Here is a 13,139-nt window from a genome sequence, read left to right as displayed (position 1 = left end):
CCCCCGTCTTATATTTACCCGCCAGTGTTTTCATCTATTTTCGGAGCCAATCTGGTCCCCTGGCATCATCTTGTGCCTGTAACTTCGCACTGGCCTGGAAGTCAGAGGTTACATTGCAAGCTCTCAATACAAGTCTAAGAGCCAGAACGAGGTTCTCAGACTTGTATCGAGTTATTACATCCGATGCGCTCCATGAAACACTGGAGCAACCGGCAGGTTACAAATCGCCAGAGACCAACGCTGATAAGTGATAAAGATGGCGGCAGGTGAGTATAAGATGGGGCTAGATTTAAAGCACCACTCCAACGGTGAAAGAAAACCAAAAACTGCTGGAGCGGTGCTTTAAAGGGAACCTGTGAGGTGCAATATGTACCCAGAACTACGAGCACTTCCGGTCATGGAGACTGTACCTCACTGAAGCCGGGAAGCTTACAACCGGCATCCGTTTAGTACGCATGATCATAAGTCCCGGGGACTCAGGATCATGCCCGATGTGCATCCATCGTCCTCCAGTTGCAATTAATAGTGAGGTATGTGAGCGTTGCAATGCATTCATTAGCACATTAGTACGCCCGCAGGGGTGTGCTAGCATTCTATGTGGGCCGAATAGCCAAGAGAAGTATCGCACTTGCGACTAGTCGTGGGCCTCATTAGCATATAAGAAATGATCTTTAGAAATACTTTTTCTAAAGATCTCTTTATCTATGCTAGTGTATACAGGGATTAGCAATATGCACCCAAAACTGCTCGTGGTTCTGTGGGCACATTGCACCTGACAGGTTCCCTTTAAGAGGGTTATGCAATTAATGACGTCTGGTCTCCGCTGTACTTACATCTGTATAGGAGCTCACACTGCTCCGTGACCCAGATGTACTAACAATCCAATGTCCATAGCCGGTGTCCGGTCCTTCTACATTAATGTCTGCCAGGTGCTGCTGCAACACTGTATACAGAGAAAAACACAATCTGACACCCAAACATCCACCACCGCACAGATGGAGAAACTACAGGAGAAAGTTACGTACCCATAAATCCTCCTTTGGCAATACTTATATATTCTTTGTTTTTCTATTAAAAAAAAAACACAACTCAATGTTAAACATCTCAATGAGAACTGCCTAACATTTCACCAGCCCCCCATCTACAGCCTCTATCATACCATGCACACGCACATTCTATATTATACATACAGATTCATTTTTTATAGCTGTATTGAGCAGTGAAGCAATCTCTGGTGCGAGATAAAATTTTACTGCACGGTGGTCCAGTGGTCAGCACTGCAGTCTTGTGGTGGCTCAGTGGTCAGCACTGCAGTCTTGTGGTGGCTCAGTGGTCAGCACTGCAGTCTTGTGGTGGCTCAGTGGTCAGCACTGCAGTCTTGTGGTGGCTCAGTGGTCAGCACTGCAGTCTTGTGGTGGCTCAGTGGTCAGCACTGCAGTCTTGTGGTGGCTCAGTGGTCAGCACTGCAGTCTTGTGGTGGCTCAGTGGTCAGCACTGCAGTCTTGTGGTGGCTCAGTGGTCAGCACTGCAGTCTTGTGGTGGCTCAGTGGTCAGCACTGCAGTCTTGTGGTGGCTCAGTGGTCAGCACTGCAGTCTTGTGGTGGCTCAGTGGTCAGCACTGCAGTCTTGTGGTGGCTCAGTGGTCAGCACTGCAGTCTTGCAGCGCTGGGGTCCTGGGTTCGAATCCCCCCACCAAGGAGAACATCTGCGAGGAGTTTGTACGTTCTCCCCGTGTTTGCGTGGGTTTCCTCCGGGTTCTCTGGTTTCCTCCCACACTTCAAAAACATACTGATAAGGAATTTAGATTGTGAGCCCCAATGGGGACAGTATTGCCAATGTATGTAAAGCGCTGTGGAATTAATAGCGCTATATAAATTATTATTATTATTATTCCTATTGAGTAGCAGGACGGGTTTGTGTGCGTCAGTGCCTCTCTACGCTTCTCTGCTCTCCCCTTCTATAGACTACAATGGGCAGCTGTAATCTGACACCTCACTGTTCTGGTGTCTATATTGTTTTACAAAGATCAAGATGAATGTTTTTCAGAGTGGATAGTGAGTTCAGGGGGGGCAGAGGTGAAGACGTGGCTCATAAGTGGAGAAAGAAGTAGGTTTCTCTGATAAACCGAGGTAACAAAGTTTCTTATATTGGATTGCACTATTGATTATTGTGACCAAATTTTGCATGAATCATTTTGTGTCTTTTTTGTAGAGCAACAAAACTTTTGATGTGCGATACGGACACGTCAGATGTTTTAATTAGTGGAATCTAGAAAACAATTAGCATTAGTTGCTGAAAAACAAAAAGGCAGAAGTGTTCAACCTCTCCTCAGTGAGCAAAGATGGATCAATGGAAGGTCCATGATCTCGGCCTCAGTCCTGCGGCGAGCAGCTCTCACAGTGTTCATAGCGCAACAACCAGAGAACACCAATGACTACAGGAATGTGCTTACATCATAGAAAAGCTCAAGAGATCAAACCTGTAAGAAATGGGCCAGAACCATATTCATGTACATGTCTTCCTCTTCCCTGCCGCTGCCCATGAAGCACAAGTGTTCTCCTCCGGCCACCGAGCCGGACTCAATGGACTGCTTCTGTGCTTCCAAAAGAGACTTCACCGACAGCGCAAACTCTCCGGGATTCTGCAGCATCTGTAACACAGAGGTAGGTAGCACTACATCCCACACACAGAGCTGCAGTAATACAGAGACTCGGCATCTGGATATTCTACATACCAAGTCAGAGTCTAGATGGAACGCTGTAGAGAGATGCCCAGAATTGTACTGCTCCGCCGGCCGGCAATCTACCACGAAGAACCGCACTCCATCCTACAGGAGCGACATCAGGCAAGTCAGGAAAAACAACAACAACCCTTCAATACTTTACAATTTGCACATTGTGTGATACAGGATACATGCCAGCAGGATGAGGGTATATAGCAGCATGGGGCCATATAGCAGGATGGCAGTATATACCAGGATGGGGGCATATACCAGGATGGGGTACTTTAGCAGAGAATTTGGGGACATTACCCCCATAACAGTGTCAGCAGCAGATTCTCGCCCCATAACAGTGTGTCAAGACCACATTTTTTGCTTAAAATTTTATTTTCCCCATTTTCCTCCTCTAAAACCAGGGTGCGTCTTATGGTCCGGTGCGTCTTATAGTCCGAAAAATACGGTATATATAAATATATTCAGTGATTTTCCTTAATACAAAATGCCAGCAAATGTAACTCAAAGATGGCACCTGCATCATGGATAACGCCTAAGGTGATAAGGAGATTGAAAACACCCAAAGTTTGGAACAACCAATCCAGTAAAGACCATGCAAATTGCTACACGCCCCGAGCCAGACCTGCGATAATAATTGATTGGACTATATTTTGTTTACACCCTTTTCTTATCTAGAACTGTAAAAGTTTTGTGAACAATAAACCGAGCAGAATGTCTTTGGTGTCCGTCATGAAAGGAAGCCCATAACCGATTTAAGTCTGTTATTTCTTCCCCCCCATGCACATATGACATTATAATCTGAAAGGGCAGTCAGACCTTGAGAGAACCCTAGTGTCTCCCCTTAACATTATCAATATTAATGGGGGTCCCGGCGATCTGTAGGTAATCTTCGATGGATAGAGAATAACCCTTTAACGAAATCTTAAACTTTCCGGTTACGTGAAGTTCTCTCGTTCTATTTATGGGTTATGGATGCGTCTTTTGCAGGCATCTTGACCTCTCTTGAATTGCACAGCAGACAGGCCTATGCTCCTTACAAGGCAGAGATTGTCAAGTTCGCGTCAGTTTCCTTTTGCTGCAGGTGTTCTCCCTATACACAGGAATTAATAGCACTTAGGCCCTGTGCGCACTGGAAAATGGAATTTTCTCAAGAAAATGCCGCAGGTATTCAAAGATTACTGCACCCGCGGTAAAAAAACCGTGGCAAACCGCACCCGAAAACCGCATGCGGTTTGCCGCGGTTTTGCAGCGTGCAGGTTGGTATGTGCTTTATTGCATTCAATGCAATAAAGCACATTGAAAAAAAAAAAAAAAAAAAAAAAGTAATTTCATTCTGAGACAGAAGAATAGATAGAAGAATAGATAGATAGACAGACAAAGGGATAGATAGAAGAATAGATAGACAGAGTCCCTGTGAGCACACTCTGCATTTCTCACGGTCGGCAGTGAGTTCACAAAACCGGCCGTGGGAAATGACCGGTAATTACATCTGCTGTCTCGCTGCGAGGCTGCATTCATTCAGCGCTGTGACAGTGTCAGCCGCGGCTGGATGTGAGCAGCGCAGGACCTGTGAATTACGCCGGAGCGGTGGATTACGTCGGAGCTTTGTTTCGGGAGGGGTTAATAAAAGGGTGAACGAGGCTTGTTTGTGTTTTATTTAAAATAAAGGATTTTTCGGTGTGTGTGTTTTTTCACTTTACTTACGGGTTGATCATGTCAGCTGTCACATAGACGCTGCCATGATCAAGCCTGGAGTTAATGGCGGTGATCCGCCACCATTAACCCCTTGTATTACCTTGACTGCCACACGACAGCAAGAAGAGCCGGGGACACTCCGGTACTGCCGCATAATGCATGCGAGAGTGCCGGGGCAGCTGCGGCTGATATTCTCGGCTGCGGGAGGTGGGAGTGAGGCGGGGGACATTAACCGTGCCCCTCTCCCTCCCCAGCCTGAGAATACCGGGCCACCGCTGTGTGCTTACCTAGGCTGGACGGTAAATATACAGCGGAGCCCACGTGTTTTGTTTTCTATATTTCCGTTTGATTTCTATGTGTATTCTATGTGTCTGTGTCTGTGTTCTATGTCTGTGATGTCTGTGTGTGCGTGTGTGTGATCTGTGTGTGATCTGTGTGTGTTTACTCTCTGCTCCGCTTCCTCTTCCTGTAATGACATCACTTCCCTGCAAAACCGCAGGCAAGCAATGTACATTACCGGAGGTAAACCGCGAAATACCGCAGGGACTAACGCAGGAAAACGCAGTGAACCGCACAGATTTTGCTGCCTGCGTTATTCCCTGCGGGATTTCCCGATTACATTGGAGTCAATGGAGTGAAATCCCGCAGCGACGTGCGGAAAAGAATTGACATGCAATTGTTTTTGCTGCGGGAATCCCGCAGCAAAACATGCAGCTGTCAAAATCCGCCTAGTGCGCACAGGATTTTTTTTTTCCCCATAGGTTTTGCTGGTGATTCACTGCAGAGATATGTTATGAACATTTTCTACAGCGAAACATGCAGCAAATATGCAGAAAATCCGCGGCAAAATCCGGTAAGTGCGCACAGGGCCTTAGGCCCTGTGCACACTGCTTTTTTTAGTGCAGTTTTGTCACAAAACTGTATGCAAATCCTTATGCCAGCAAAGTCAATGAGAATCCTAACGTTTTGTGCACGTTGCTTTCCCCCCCCCCTTGCAAATTTAGTGTAGAAATAAATCTGCGGCATATCCATTCTGTGTTTTTTGCATCATTTTTCCACCCAGAATGCAAAGCAAATGCATGGAGAAAAAAAAACAAAAAAAAAAAAAAAAAAACACCGTAAACACGTCAAAACCATGCGTTTTTTCTGCCAGGGATGCAGATTTGGTGCAGAACTTTCTGCAAATACTCAGTGTGCACATAGCCTTACTCACCTCTTGCTGATTTGCTTGCAGAATTTCTGATACAGAAATTGCCAAACACAGCGCCTGACTGAGATCAGAGTCGTCCTTAAGAGCAATCAAGCTGCTGCCGAACAAGTTCTGGTTGTCCTATGATACATAGAAAAGTAAACACCGGCAATTTTAAATATTGCAGCGGAAGATTATTTTGCATCTCATGTGAAAAAAGATGCAATTACCTTGCGGAAAGAAGCTGGAGTCTTGCTATAGTAATGATGAGCTAAACCGAACAGATCTTCTATGTCGGCCGCATCAAGATTTGTGGGAGGACTTTCCAGAAACTCTACAATAAAAAGGTATTTAAAAGGAAACTTCTCGTATATCACAGTAAGCATTTCCATTGCAACATCTATTTCAAAGCCTTAACTCTTTAAAGGATTAGGAAACAACGTGATTGTTTATTACGACATTTCTTTTTATTCTATATTTTTTAACAAGACTAGGTATCTAGAAACATTCCTGCATTCTGACTTTTTTTTTTTTTTTTTTTTAATCCTTACGACATTTACTAGTCAGGCTAATCAATTTCATATTTTGAAGAGAACCCCTGTCAGGTCCAATATGCACCCACAACCACGAGCAGTTGTGGGTGTATATCTCTAATTCCTGCCTAACTGTTCCCTGTATACACTAGCATAGATAAAGATCTTATATAGAAAGCTAATGAGCGCGGGGACTAGTCTCCTGGGCATTAGATCCCCGGCCAGTCGCCCCCATTAGCATGTTAGGTTGCTTTCACACATCCGGTTTTTGCAGTGCGTCTCAATCCAACTCAAAAACCTAAGCAACGGATTCGGCGAAAAAGACGGATTCGTTGCATAAGTTTTTCCATGCGGCCGGTCCGTTTTTTGACGGATACGGCTTGATACTGAGCATGCACAGTGCAAAAAACCGCGGCCGGATGCGGTTTTTCCCGGAGGACGCCGCATCTGGCGTCCATAGGCTTGCATTATAAATTGCATCGCATCAATGCGGTTTTTTTGCCGGAGACAAGAACGTTCACGTGAACGTATCATCGGGCCGCCGCATCGGCTAAATATGCCGCATCCGGCAAAAACCAGACGCAACGCAAGGCCATGTGGCACAATCCGGCGCTAATAAAAGTCTATGTGGAAAAACCGCATTCGGCGTCAACAAAAAAAAACGGATGCGGTCTTCCCGCAAAGCGCCGTATTGTGCCGCACAGCAAAAACCGGATGTGTGAAAGCAGCGTTAGTCCATCCCTGTGGGCCTGCTATTATGTTAATGAATATGCAGCGTCACAGGATGATTTCTCACCTCTCCACCATCATCACTGTTTTTTGGTTCAGTGCGCATGATCCCGGAGTTTGGGTCTCCAAACTCCGGGGTCATGCGCATGGAGCCAAAAACCAGCGATGGCAGCAGAGAGGTGAGCGAGATCATCCTGTGACGCTGCATATTTATTAGCATGATGGCACACCCACAGGGACATACTAACATGCTAATGGAGCCGACTTACCAGGGGAAGTAACGCCCAGGGGACTAGTCCCTGCGCTCATGAGCATACGGTAAAAGATCCTTAGAAGAAGGGAATTTTGTTTACTTACCGTAAATTCCTTTTCTTCTAGCTCCAATTGGGAGACCCAGACAATTGGGTGTATAGCTATTGCCTCTGGAGGCCACACAAAGTATTACACTTAAAAGTGTAAGGCCCCTCCCCTTCTGGCTATACACCCCCAGTGGGATCACTGGCTCACCAGTTTTAGTGCCAAAGCAAGAAGGAGGAAAGCCAATAACTGGTTTAAAGACCAATTCAATCCGAGGAAACATCGGAGAACTGAACCATACCACATGAACAACATGTGTACCCGAAAAAACAGAAAAACCCCGAGAAAACAGGGCGGGTGCTGGGTCTCCCAATTGGAGCTAGAAGAAAAGGAATTTACGGTAAGTAAACAAAATTCCCTTCTTCTTTGTCGCTCCATTGGGAGACCCAGACAATTGGGATGTCCAAAAGCAATCCCTGGGTGGGTAAAAGAATACCTCATGATAGGGCCGTCAAACGGCCCTCTCCTACAGGTGGCCAACCGCCGCCTGAATGACTTATCTACCTAGGCTGGCGTCTGCCGAAGCGTAGGTATGCATCTGATAATGCTTGGTAAAAGTAAGTAGACTCGACCAGGTGGGTGCCTGACACACCTGCTGAGCCGTAGCCTGGTGCCGTAATGCCCAGGATGCACCCACGGCTCTGGTAGAATGGGCCTTCGGCCTTGAGAGAACCAGAAGCCCAGTAGAACTGTAGGTTTCAAGAATTGGTTCCTCGAGCCCCCGAGCAAGGGTGGATCTGGAAGCTTGCGACTGTTTACGCCGACCAGCGACAAGGACAAAGAGTGCATCCGGGTGGCGCAGGAGCGCCATGCGGGAAGTAGAACCTGAGTGCTCTCACCAGAACCAACAGATGCAAATCTTTCTGAAATTGATGGACTGGACGAGGACACAAAGAAGGTGAGGTGATATCCTGATTGATATGAAAATGGGATACCACCTTAGGGAGAAATTCCGGAACCGGACGCAGAACTACCCTGTCCTGGTGAAGGACCAGGAAGGGAGTTTGTATGAGAGCGTTGCTAGCTCGGAAACTCTCCTAAGAGACGAGACCGTTACTAGAAGGCCACTTCCCGTGAAAAACGGGAAGGGAGACATCCTTCAAAGGCTCGAAAGGCGGCATCTGGAGAGCAATTAGAACCTTGTTCAGATCTCAGGGCTCTAACGGCCGCTTGTACGGAGTGCTGAGAAGACAAACTCCCCGTAGGAACGTGCGTACCTGAGGAAGTCGTCGTTTCTGAAAAAATACAGATAGCGCTGAGACTTGTCCCTAAAGGGAACTGAGCGACAACCCATTTTCCTACCTAGATTGCAGGAAGGAAGGAAACATAGACGATGCAACCGGCCAGGGAGAAACACCCTGCGCCGAGCACCGAGATAAGAACATCTTCCACGTCCTGTGGTCAATCTTGGCGGACGTTGGTATGCTAGCCTGTCTCATGGTGGCAACCACGTCCTGAGGTAATCCTGACGACACTAGGTTCCAGGACTCAATGCCACACCATCCGGTTGAGGGCCGTAGAATTCAAATGGAAGAATGGCCCTTGAGACAGCCAGTCTGATTGGTCTGGTAGTGCCCCCAGTTAGCCTACCGTGAGGCACCACAGAACCGAGTACCACAACATCCTCGGCCAATTTGTAGCGACGAGGATGGCGCGGCCGCAGTCGGTCTTGATCTAGCGCAGTACTCTGGGCAACAATGCCAGAGGTGGCACCTAAGGTAGCTGGAACTGCGACCAATGCTGAACTAAGGCGTTTGCCGCCAGAGCTCGATGATTGTGAAACCGTGCCATGAAGCTGGCACATTGTTGTTGTGCCGTGACGCCATTAGATCGACGTCCGGCCTCTGTCAGCGGCGCCAGATCTCCTGAAACCCGTCCGGGTGAGGAGACCATACTCTTTCGGCCACACCTCAGCGACTTAGGAAGTCAGCTTCCTAGTTTCCACACTTGGGATGTGAATTGTGGATATGGTGGATGCCGTGTCTTCCACCCACATCAGAACCTGCCGGACTTCCTGGAAGGCTTGCCGGTTGCGCGTTCTTCCTTGGTGGTTGATGTATGCCACCGCTGTGGAGCTGTCCGACTGAAGTCGGATATGCTTGCTTTCCAGCCGCTGTTGGAAGGATTGTAGGGCAAGATACACTGCTCTGTGTTCAAGAACATTGATCTGAAGAGTGGACTCTTGCTGAGTCCACGTACCCTGAGCGCTGTAGTGGAGAAAAACTGCTCCCCACCCTGATAGACTCGCGTCTGTCGTAACTATCGCCCAGGACGGGGATAGGAAGGACCTTCTTTTTGACCAAGAGGTGAGAAGAAGCCACCACCGTAGAGATTCCTTGGCCGCCTGAGAAAGAACGACGACTCTGTTGAGGGACGTCGACTCCTCGTCCCATTGGCGGAGAATGTCCCATTGTAGTGGACGCAGTAAAACTGCGCGAAAGGAACTGCCTCCATTGCTACCATCTTACGTAGGAAGTGCATGAGGCGTCTCAATGTGTGCGACTGGTTCTTAAAGAAGAGCTTGCAGCCCGTAGTGAATGCTGTTTGTCTAGCGGCAGCTTCACTATCGCTGAGAGAGTAAGAAACTCTATGCCTAGATATGTTATCGATAGGGTCGGGGTCGGATCTGACTTTAAAAAGTTGATGATCCACCCAAAACTCTAGAGAGTCTCCAGCGCAACGTTCGGGCAGTGTTGGCATGTTTCCTAAGAGAGTGCCTTGACAAGTAGATCGTCTAAATACGGGACCACAGAGTGACCCTGAGAGTGCAGGACTGTGACTACTGCTGCCCTGACCTTGGCGAAGACCAGTTGGACTGTCGCTAGCCGGAAGGTAGAGCTACGAACAGAGGGTGTTCGTCTCCTATAACGAAGCGTAGAAACGCTAGTGCTCTGGATCAATCGGCACGTGTGGATAAGCATCCTTGATGCCTAATGATGCTAGGAAATATCCTTGGGACCTTGAGGCGATGACATGGCGGAGGGATTCCATCCGGAACCGCCTGGTGTCCACGAGCTTGCTGAGCATTTTTAGATCCAGAACGGGACGGAACGGCCCGTTGTTATAGGTACCGCAAAGAATTTGGGGTAAAAACCGTGACCTTGTTCCTGAAGAGGAACGGGGGTCATCACTCTTTCTGCCTATAGAGTGCACCCTGTTTGCAGAAGAGCAGCGGCCCGGCCGGGAGGTGGAGAAATTCTGAAGAATCGAGTTGGAGGACGAGAAGTGAGCTCTATCCTGTACCCGTGAGACAGAATGTCTCACACTCAATGGTCATTGACCTATGGCAGCTAAATATCGCCAAGGCGGGAGAGCCTGCTACCGACCGAGGCCGCAAGTCATGAGGAAGCCGCCTTGGAAGCGGGTTTTCAGACTGTCGCTTTTTTGGGCGAGACTGAGCCCGCTAAGAATCTTAGCTCCTCTGATCCTTTTGAGTCCACATTGGACGAGGAAAAATGGGACCTGCCCGAGCCTCGAAAAAGGCCGAAAACCCCGACTGCCTCTTGCTCTGTTGGGGTTTGTTGTGTCCGGGCTGAGGAAAGGATGAATCCTTACCCCTGGACTGTTTGATGGTTACATCCAACGCTCACCAAACAGTCGGTCAGCAGAAAAAGGCAACTGGTTAGGCAACCTTTTTTGGAAGCAGAATCTGCCTTCCATTCACTTAACGAGCAGACCAGGCTCTGCTTAAAAACACGGAGTAGCGGAGGCTACCGCCGCACGGTTCGCAGAGTCCAGGACAACCTGAATCGCGTAAGAAACAAATGCAGACATTTGAGAGGTTAAGGATGCCACCTGCGGCACAGATGTACGTGTAACCGTGTCAATCTGTGTAAGACAAGCTGAAATAGCTTGGAGTGCCCCAAGGGAGAGAATGCCGGAGCCAACGGTGCGCCGACAGCCTCATAGATGGCTTTCGACCAGAGATCCATCTGTCTGTCAGTGGCATCTTTGAGTTTGCAGTTCCATCTCCCACTGCAACTATGGATCTAGCTACAAGCCTGGAGATTGGAGGATGCCGCTCGGGACATTGGGTCCAGTCCTTGACCAAGTCAGGGGACAGGGATAACGTGTATCCTAAGCCGTTTGGAGAAGCGCATATCTGGATAAGCGTGGTGTTCCTGGACTGCCTCTCTGAAGGCAGAGTGGTCCAGAAAAATACGTGAAGCTGACTCCTCCACTGGAGGAGCTGTGAGAAATAACCCACATTCTATAGATGGACGCTATAAGATTATTTACTATGGCGTCACAATCAGGTGTATCCAGATTGAGAGCGGTCTCAGGATCAGAATCCTGAGCCGCTACTTCCGCCTCATTACACAGCGAGTCCTTCTGTTAGGACCCTGCTGAAACCGAGGCCGCTCATAGCGAGCCCACTTAGGCTGTCTGGGACTGACGTCCGTGCAGAGCCGTGACTCTGGGATGCGTGTGACATTCCCGGAGCTGTTAGTTATTCACACTGAGGGGGGCCATGGATCAATGATTCAACAGTGCCCATATTGTGAGAGACATGTCCGGACTGCTAGGCTTCTAGTATCATAGCCATAGTCTCAGAAAAACTGTCAGTAAATACTGCAGACACCGTCCTCATCCCCTGGCCATTAGTGCATACAATGGGAGTCTATGTACCTGCCGGCCGTATAGCCGTACATGCTGTACCAGCTGTATAGAAAAACATGTGGTTCTGCACCTTTGTTTTACACAGAGAATATGCTGATAACTCCTCCGCATAATCCAGGAGGGTATATACAACGTGCGACCAAACAGTGCAATGTATATAGTACAAGCATATCTATAAGTGCACTTCTGCACTAGTGGGGTTAGCACCACAGGTGCTGCTTAACGCCTGTTACAGCGATTGTGTGACTATCAGAATGCCAGGGTCTTCCACACTTGTCTCTGTATCGTACAGAAACTGACACTAATGGCTGCCGGTGTCCTTGTAGAGAAGGAAGCCGTGGGCGTGCCTGAGAAAGTGCGGGAATCCGGATTCACAGTGCACACAGTGAGAGGGGTGGAGTATGCAAAACATACTCCAGCTCTCAGCTCTGCTCTATGCAGCGTCACGCCCCTACCCTGACTGTCAGGGCTGTGGGCGGTAACGAAGGGAGACTAGGCCCAGAAGCCGGGGACTCGAGTTAACAGCGCGGCCGCCGTAAAAGCGCGGGCCGCGCTGAAGTCCCCGGCGCACCACAAGTGCCAGCCGCGCCGCAGTTCCAGCGGCCGGCGCGACCGATTCATAGAAGTGGCCAGCGTCCCGCCCCTCTCCTGACTGGCAGGTCTGGGGGCGGGAACGAACGGAAGCAGGCCGCAAAAGCCGGGGACTCTAGTTATCAGCGCGGCCGCCGTAAAAGCGCGGGCCGCGCTGAAGTCCCCGGCGCACCACAAGTGCCAGCCGCGCCGCTGCCAGCGGCCGGCGCGACCGATTCCTGGAAGTGGCCAGCGTCCCGCCCCTCTCCTGACTGGCAGGTCTGGGGGCGGGAACGAACGGAAGCAGGCCGCAAAAGCCGGGGACTCTAGTTATCAGCGCGGCCGCCGTAAAAGCGCAGGCCGCGCTGAAGTCCCCGGCGCACTACAAGTGCCAGCCGCGCCGCAGTCCCAGCGGCCGGCGCGACCAATTCCCATAAGTGAGCCTGCTTCAGCAAAGCTGAATGAGGCCATGGCACAGGCGCCGCAGCGCTGATGTCCCCCGGCGCACTACAACACCCAGCATGCTGCGGTGTGAGCGCCAAATGCACGGGGACACAGAGTACCTTGAGGAAGCAGGGCCATGTCCCTGATGTACTCCGCTCCATCCAGCATCTTCTCCCGGGGCTGTAGATGGAGCACGGTCTCAGTGCCTGGAGACCGGTAAATCCCACTTCACCCAGAGCCCTGTAAAAAGGGATGGGGAAGGAATCAG

At 49.4% G+C, this 13,139-nt stretch overlaps 1 protein-coding gene across 1 annotated transcript in view; it reads right to left on the bottom strand.

Annotated features, from left to right (window-relative positions):
• Positions 1 to 13,139, bottom strand: part of TBC1D23 (TBC1 domain family member 23) — a 67,382-nt gene that overhangs the window by 32,209 nt on the left and 22,034 nt on the right. Inside the window, exons 3-8 of the mRNA XM_075335149.1 lie at positions 5,849 to 5,952; positions 5,643 to 5,759; positions 2,735 to 2,827; positions 2,480 to 2,650; positions 1,026 to 1,068; positions 834 to 943 (exon numbers count right to left, since the gene is read on the bottom strand). Coding sequence (XP_075191264.1) covers positions 834 to 943; positions 1,026 to 1,068; positions 2,480 to 2,650; positions 2,735 to 2,827; positions 5,643 to 5,759; positions 5,849 to 5,952 — 638 coding nt within the window. The remainder of the gene's footprint in view (positions 1 to 833; positions 944 to 1,025; positions 1,069 to 2,479; positions 2,651 to 2,734; positions 2,828 to 5,642; positions 5,760 to 5,848; positions 5,953 to 13,139) is intronic.

This window comes from Anomaloglossus baeobatrachus, chromosome 2, assembly GCF_048569485.1.
Source record: "Anomaloglossus baeobatrachus isolate aAnoBae1 chromosome 2, aAnoBae1.hap1, whole genome shotgun sequence".
NCBI classification, from domain to species: Eukaryota; Metazoa; Chordata; class Amphibia; order Anura; family Aromobatidae; genus Anomaloglossus; species Anomaloglossus baeobatrachus.
This window is presented reverse-complemented; position numbering and strand designations above follow the sequence as displayed.